General features: G+C 33.8%; 2 protein-coding genes across 4 annotated transcripts; both read right to left on the bottom strand.

Moving 5' to 3' along the window:
- Window positions 1-329: 329 nt before the first annotated feature.
- LOC130969776 (pentatricopeptide repeat-containing protein At4g25270, chloroplastic) lies at window positions 330-2,236 on the bottom strand. The gene has a single exon (XM_057895661.1). It carries the CDS (start codon window positions 2,141-2,143, stop codon window positions 560-562), a length of 1,584 nt encoding a protein of 527 aa, XP_057751644.1. The 5' UTR covers window positions 2,144-2,236; the 3' UTR covers window positions 330-559.
- A 650-nt stretch (window positions 2,237-2,886) lies between these two features.
- On the bottom strand, window positions 2,887-6,218 carry LOC130967962 (UMP-CMP kinase). 3 transcript variants are annotated; one of them, XM_057893023.1, is made up of 9 exons: window positions 5,984-6,218; window positions 5,797-5,865; window positions 5,462-5,501; window positions 4,887-5,004; window positions 4,649-4,805; window positions 4,197-4,277; window positions 4,007-4,114; window positions 3,519-3,584; window positions 2,887-3,343 (listed from the first exon to the last, which is right to left on the bottom strand). In XM_057893023.1, the coding sequence occupies exons 1-9, from the start codon at window positions 6,056-6,058 to the stop codon at window positions 3,320-3,322; spliced, it is 738 nt and encodes a 245-aa protein (XP_057749006.1). In that variant the 5' UTR covers window positions 6,059-6,218; the 3' UTR covers window positions 2,887-3,319. The 3 variants fall into 3 exon arrangements, with proteins under 3 accessions (XP_057749006.1, XP_057749007.1, XP_057749008.1); XM_057893024.1 differs by having other exon boundaries at window positions 2,887-3,340; XM_057893025.1 differs by having other exon boundaries at window positions 5,488-5,501; window positions 5,984-6,128.
- Between the last annotated feature and the right edge of the window lie 1,768 nt (window positions 6,219-7,986).

Genomic DNA, 7,986 nt, shown 5'->3' with positions numbered 1-7,986 from the left:
TTATATAATATTAGGATTAGGGTATTTACGTATCAAAAATTGATTTAGGGTATTTGAGTAATTTTAAAACTTGTTTAATTTATTTAAGTAAAAAAGCCTTAAAAATAACTCCATTTTTTCTTTTATTTTCTTTTTTTTTTTATTTTCTTTCTTCTTATTTTTTTACTTTTTATTTTTTTTTCTATATCCAAACAAAGTGTGAGATAGATACAAATATGATTTTTTTTTTCAATTTATGTATTCTCTCTTAAAAAGTAGAAACAATAGATAAAACTGTGTTTTTATTTCTGTCCTTAGTGTCTCCATTGTCTTTGTACTTATGTCTTAAGAACAAATTCCAAACACTACCCAGCAAACATTGTTTTTCCCTTGTAATTGATAATAGAGATGAAGACAGACAAAGCCAAGGTATAGTTTTATCAAGCAAGCTATGTGGTGATGCTGTACAGTATACATTATTAAAGAATCCTTACTTAAAATAACCACTTTTGCAGGGGACAAAATGGAATTGAAAGCACGTATTGCACTTTTCAGTTTTAGAATTCTGCTGCATAATTCTTTAATAATCCAGGCCTCTTTCTACCATCATCAATCTAACTCTCTCCATGTCCTCTGATTTGCCTGCCTTTTCGTAGATCTTCATGAGAAGTACAAAATTGTGTTCATTGTCTGGCTCCAAATCAAAAAGCTTGTTTGCAGCAATCTCTCCTATTGTTACGTCTCCGTGTAAAAAGCAAGCATACAACAAAGCTCCCCAGAGAGTTGGACTAGCATTCTCCGAATCCATTCCATTCACTATGATGCTATAAGCCTTTTCAATCATTCCTACTCTTCCACAAAGATTAACCATACAACCATAATGTTCCATAATTGGTTCTATTTTATATTTTTCACACATCAAAGCAAACAACCTCTCTCCATCCTTCACCAAACCCAAATAAGCACAAGCTGATAATAATGAAACAAATGTTACTTTATCAGGTTTTACTCCAGCAAGCTCCATTTGATTAAAATAATCTAGAGCCTCTCTTCGTTTGCAATGAGCAGAGATTATAGTGTTCCATGACACAACATCCTTCTCTGGCATCACGTTGAATATCCAACGTGCTTTATCTAACTTGCCATGATTGGAGTACACTCTGATCAAGGAATTAGCAACTGACAAGTTCCACTCAATCCCACGCCGGATCACCCATCCATGAATTTGGGCCCCAAGAATCAATGATGACACACCAGTAAGAATTTTCGATATGGAAACAGAATCAGGCTCATAACCTTTCAAAAGCATTCTGTGGAAAGTGTTGATTGCATCAACCTCAAGGCCATGATGAATATAAGCTGCAAGCATTGAATTCCACGAAATAGAATCTTTATTGGGCATCTTTTCAAAAATCTTGCGAGCCATCACAATATCACCACACTTAGAATACATATCAAGGAGTGCATTGAGGACAAACCTATCACTGGCAAAACCAGAACGAACCACGTGACGATGCACCTCTTCCCCAACTTCGACAGAACGAATTCCTCCGCACGCCTTGAGAACCCGAGGAAATGTAAACACGTCGGGTTCAACACCCTCTTCCACCATTTGGAAGTAGAGTGCTATGGCATCATGATAGAGGCCAGCTTGAGCATACCCCGAAATGAGTGAATTCCATGGAAATGCATATTCATCTCTCTTAGGCATTTGATCAAACAGGTCGTGTGCCTCATCCATGTAACCAAAAGAAGCGTATAATCTAAGAAGCTTGGAGGATATACCAACATTTCTGTGCAAAAGGGTGGTTGGGATAAGGCGGTGAAGTCGGATGCCGTGGTGAATGGATTGAAAACGGTAGCATGTTTCTAAGAGAGAAGCATAGATTTCGGGTTCAATAGTGATGCCCTTCTCAAGGGAAGCTTCGAGGTCGTTGAGGACTTGTTCAAGTGCTTGAGATTTTGTTTGGGGACTGGGTTGGTGATTGATGAGAAGTGGGGTTGATTTGGATTTTGGGAAGGAAAAGATGTTATGGTTGGTCTCTGTTTGCCACTTGCTCAGTTTCCTGGTTCTACTTTTGTTGTCGCTCTTCTCCTTCTTCTTGCTCAGAATGCACAACCTTGGAGGGAAGCTTAGTGGTCGGAGAGTAGTGGTTATTATCATTCTAGTTACTGCCTGTGGATAAAACCCAATCACATCACTAACACCTAGTGAGCAATATAGCGGATATGCTCTATCAACATTTCTTAAACTCCATTAACTTATGCTCTAATTGTGGGAAAATTTAAATGCACACTCTTCAATAGTTATATTTTGAAGTCAATTTCTTAAAAAAAAAATCCACAGTAATAGAGTGAATTGGATGAGACAAGGGAGATAATTACCATATTCAAGGGACAATATATACACAGAAGTACTCAGTAAATTACCTATGCACCGAGTATTTATTTGTAAATGCAGTGATGTTGATCCAAGTAGTCTCATATATAACTCATGTTTATTTAATGAAATTTTTTCTTTGTTAAAACGAAAAAAGGACATTTGTTACTAACAATTATTTTTTAAAGTAATTAATAGAAGAGGAAAATTTTGAAATTTTTATTTAATTAGTAATTTAAAACTTTTAATTTTTAGTCGCACAACTTTCTCTTTTGATTCTTTTTATCAGTATTTTTAGAACAATCTTCATTGAATGTGTAATAGGCTAATAGCAAGGGACGCAAGTTTGCTCTCCCATGATATAATGATTTAATTCCATTATGCTACTCAATGCCATACTAATTTTTCCAAGTATTGCAGCACATCCATTCTATATTGAACCAAAATCAGACAAGTTCGTCTAACTTATAAATCAACGATGATAAGAAAAATAGAAGAAAGATTAAAAGTTTAGAACAAGTCCAACACCACAAAAAGCTGTCAAACTTGTTTCAACTTCTGTGTTAACAAAACCCCAAAGGGTTTCAACAAAGTATTTGTCATCAAATTACAAAAGATCAAATGCTATGTTAACCAAAAAATAGATCTGCGCACTTGGCAATCCCTTTGCTGTTGGAGACAGTTTTGCTCCATTCGCCATACTCTCGGTGGCATGAGCAGTTTATTGCATGTAAGAAAAACCTAGAACATAAAGAAAAAAGGCAAGAAGAGCTATCACTGTGAATGGTTGGCATGTAAATGTCAATACTTTGAGTCAACTGTTTTAAAGGGACTGAAATTCCAGTGCTTATCAGCCAAGGAACTTGAATCAGAGCCGATTCAGCTGGAAGTATATGTGATCCTTTGTAAAACCCAAATTTCAATACACTCTGCAATGTTTCCAAATTCCAACCCATTCAATCAGCTTCTATTGAGAGCCTTCTGCTGTATAGATGATACAAGTCATTGGCAAACAAATAAATGGTTATGGCTGTCAAATAAGTGCAGTCAATTATTAATTGCTTATTTGGATATACTAGTAAGCATGACCATGAAACAGCCATAATTCTATCAGGAATATGATAATGTAATGTAAAAGAAATAACAATGAAAGACATACCTCACATGCCTTAAAAACTGGCCTAACTTGCTCAAATATTTCATCTACTGTTCCAACTGCATTAATCTGCAGAGATTAGCTTGTCACTATAACAAACATGTTCATCATATAGCAGCAATCACATAACAAAACCAAAACCAGTGGGTTAAGTGTTTTTAATAAAGCGACATAAAATCCTTTGTACAGAACCTATATTTTCTTTCCTTCTTTCCAAAACCTTCAATTGCATATTGAAAGTACAAACATACAGGTTAACCATAGGTTCAGTCCTCACTTCAGTCAAATCCATAGAAGACTTGCTATTGAATTTTTCCACTTGGACAAATTCAAATAGAAAATTTGAAGCAGCAACAAACACTTCAAAAGTAAGTAAATAAAAGAGCTCTAACCAAAAGGCAACAGTAGTTTAAGTTTTAGCGTGTTCATGACATACTAAAGAAGGCCAGTTCTCCTAAATTTAATTAAGTACTGAAACAACATAGAATTACCCTGTGAACTTTCCCTTTCTTTGCATAGTAATCAATGACAGGAAGATTTAATGCTTCAAATACTTTAAGACGTTTCTTGATTGTATCTATATTGTCATCTATTCGCCCCTGACATAAAAGGAGCACCAGATATCAGACAGTATTTTCATATCAGGAGCGTATATTCAATTTCTAAGAATTTGACTAGAACCTGATTACGGCTCAATACTCGTTTCACCATCACATCTTCTGGACAATCGAAGAAAAGTACTACATCTGGTTCTGCTCCAGACTGCGTATGGAACAGTGAGTGCTTATTACATAGAAAAATTAATAACGGATGGCCTCCCACCTAGTGGGGCCTAGAAGGCAGTATATGGCTATATGCGTATTAAAAGGCTTATCCCCCGCAAGTAGGGAGCTTCTTTTTAGAATTTGAATCTGAGACATCTAGGTCTTTTGCCATTTAAAAGAGTTCTCTCTTATAAAACACTGCTCAGTAATCAATATTGCCATTTGCAAACAAGGTAGAGAATGTATTACAAATTTCCAGTAAGTTAAATACATAAATTCAAGTAAAATAGGTGCTGACACAAAAATAACTCAAAACGAACTTCCTTCAATGCAAGTTTAAGTGATAAAAAGGTTGAAAGTCAAACTCACAATTTTTTCAAAAGCAATGCGGTTTTCCTCGCTTCTGGGGAAACCATCAATAAGGAACTTATGGTTGTCACTAGATTCCATCTCTTTTAGAATCAATTTGACAGTCACTTCTGAGGGAACAATCCTTCCTTCTTTAATTGTATTCAGAATCATTGAACTGTTTTGCCATTTTAATTGTTATTATCCCAAAGACTCACAAATGAAACAGATAAACAAGAATAGGATAAGACAATATTACCCATATTCGCTATTGGAAACCATCTCCCTTCTCAGAAGATCTCCAGCGCTTAGATGCTTAAATCCAAAGGTTTCAACAATTTTAATACATTGAGTACCTTTTCCACTACCAGGGCCACCTTAGGACATAAGAACAACATTTTAAATCACATATTTGAAGCAAACATATATCTGAAAAGAAAAAAAGTAGCAAGAAAAAATTTAGCATCATTATTTCATTAAAAAATTAAATTATCATAAGGAAAGAAAATATTATTTACTTTGATCCATTGCCAATTCTCTTTGTAAACTTTCACAAATCACTTCCATATTGGCTAAACAGTCGATAAGATTTTCCAGATGTACAGTCAAATAATTGATTGAATAACATAAAAGATCCTAGAACTCTAAGCTCCATTATTAACCATGTAGCTGCAACAACTTGATACCCTTCGATATTATTCTTGGTTTCTTACAAAGTGAAATCCAATTACGCCACTGTCATCCTGGTTATGTTCATTACTTGGATAATACACTTAAAACCTCAGATATAACTCCCAAAATTAAATTTGAAGACAAATAAGGCACAATCATTACCTAAAACAAATGTTATAAAGGGACACCTTCCATCCTTTTCCTGCATCAAAGGAAAAAGGAGATCAGTTTTTGTTAATGATACAGTGAGGTTAAGTGATCGGGAGTCGACATTGGCACTCCAATTTTGTTAGTGACTCTAAATTTGATAAGATTCTGTGATAGATAAGCTTTAGATTAAGAGTAGAATCTCCTAAATAGAAGTAATATTATCAATTTGGAGTGGAAATATCCACTCTCTAAGTGATCTATTCAGTGGAAATGAAAAATTGAAAGTCATTAACGTACAAAGTAAAAGACTGAAAAGAAAGAGTGTATGTACGGAAATGGAATCAGACCTGCAAGGGTGCTACGGTGGCGAATCTTGAGACGGCGGAGGCAGAGGCGGCATTGTGTTTAGTAGCTTGCTGAACTCAAAAGACAAATTGAAAGTAGGTCAACGTCAGAAGAATGCATCAATCAGAATCATTTCATGTTCAATTTTATTGAATGAAAAAATGAAAAAGGATGAAGAGAATAGAGTGCCTGGAGATGGAGGCGTGTGAAGAAGAGGGAGGATTTGAGAGAAGAGAAGGAAGTGGCGGTTACTTTTCTCCACATTGTTTGTTTGTTGAGCTTCTCAGATGAAATTCGAACGGAACGAAAGGGGGAAGTGGGGAAGGGGTATTACATCAAACAGGTTGCGTGCAAGGCACAGTGGGCGGCAATAATGGTAATGGACATTGGACAATGCAAACTGCGTTCACCTGAATTGGGTGTGAGTACTAGTTAGAATAGCACGTTCCGTCCCTTCCGCCCTCTCTTTTATTTAATAAGTTTTCGAAATTAATAATAATAATTCAATATTGCTATTTCTGAAATTCATTTTAAAAAAATAAAAAAACATTATTATTTTAAACTTAGGAAAATTTATTAAGATTTTCAATTATTTTGGAATGATAACTTCAAATGAACATACAAAATACAAGTCATTGTGGTTAATTTTGTTATTGCAACTAATTAAAAGTAGAAATGTTAGATTCGATTTGAAATCTGGTCTAAATTTAAAGTATATTTTATCAAGTTTGGATTTATCAATTTTATCCTATGTAATATTTTAGCCGAATTTGAATAATATTTTGATTAAATATTGTCCTGCTCCTGCTTGAAGTTATGATTGTATAACTAAAATATATGTTTTATAGAAAAAATAATAATAAAATATTATATTTTATATTTCAATTAATATTTTTATATTATATAATGTTACATTTTAAAATGAATTATTTTAGTATAAATAATATATCATATTTATTATATTTAATTTTTAAAAATAAAATTTTATCCTTTTGTTATATAAAAATTTATAAAATTATATATAAATTAAATTCATTTAATCCAATTTATTTTAAATTAATTTAGGATCCAAATCCTTAAAATAGACCAAATACAATATTAAAATTAAATCTCAATCTAATTAAATCAGTCGCACCTCGCACCCGAGTCCATCTTATCTATCTACACCCCTAATCAAAAGTGGTAGAGTGGTGCACCAGGAGCGTTGATAAGATTCTACCTGTTAGAAGGTACAGACACAGACACAGATACGGGGCTAGGAGGAATTCCCGCAGCTTTGTTTGAGCAGTGTTAATCGAATCTGATCTTAAATATCATGTAACATGTCATCCGTCCATTAATCAAGCCATATAACATTATTGGCCTATTATGAGCGAGGAAGCAAGCAGGTCAATAATGAGATGGTGTATGTCTAGTCTGGGATAGAAGGCAACAGGGGCCAGGGGGTTTCACTTTCTCATTCCTCAAAATTCGTAAAACCATGTGGCTGCACCAAGATGCTTCCAATTTGGAAAAGTTGAATGGAATTCATTCCTGAAATGAAATCATATAAGCATCGCCCCTTAGCCTGCATTGAATATATGCTCTACTACTTCTGCCTATAAAATGGAAGAAAACTAACTTCACTTTTCGCCTCCTCGCTTTATGCTTTAGCTTTAAGTGGTATTACGTATTAAGGAAGGAGGCTTTATTCATGAAGAGTGATATATAATACTCAAAACATGTGTTATGATATTAGCCCAATTAAGCTAAGTAGAAGTGAACTAGTTATGGTAGAATTTAGAAAATGAAAACTGCTTATTAAGTGCAAAGTAAAGAAATTAAATTCGAATATTTGTTTCCTTTTTATGTAAGGAGCGATTAAGTAATTAGAGTAGTGTAATTATATTATTTTCTAATATAAGTGTTAAGTGATTTTACTTTTACTAATTAGACTTAATTATGAACTATAATATCATAACAGAATGATGATCCTTTTTTTAGAACGCTTCTGCAATTACATATTACCATTTGAAACTACATTAGATAAAAGACACACTGTATATTTATATTTAAAAATATACAATTTAAAGACATAATTTCAAACATGAATTTGAGTGAGTTATTGTTAAATTTTATTCTGCCTTCCGAGTGCTTTCTTTTCTTCTTGATGACCATGCATGCCAATCCTCAAACAAGAAATCTGGCAAGCT

The sequence above is a fragment of the Arachis stenosperma genome, chromosome 3 (assembly GCF_014773155.1).
Source record: "Arachis stenosperma cultivar V10309 chromosome 3, arast.V10309.gnm1.PFL2, whole genome shotgun sequence".
NCBI lineage: Eukaryota > Viridiplantae > Streptophyta > Magnoliopsida > Fabales > Fabaceae > Arachis > Arachis stenosperma.
Note: the sequence above shows the minus strand (reverse complement) of the source record. Positions and strands in the feature narration are given on the sequence as shown.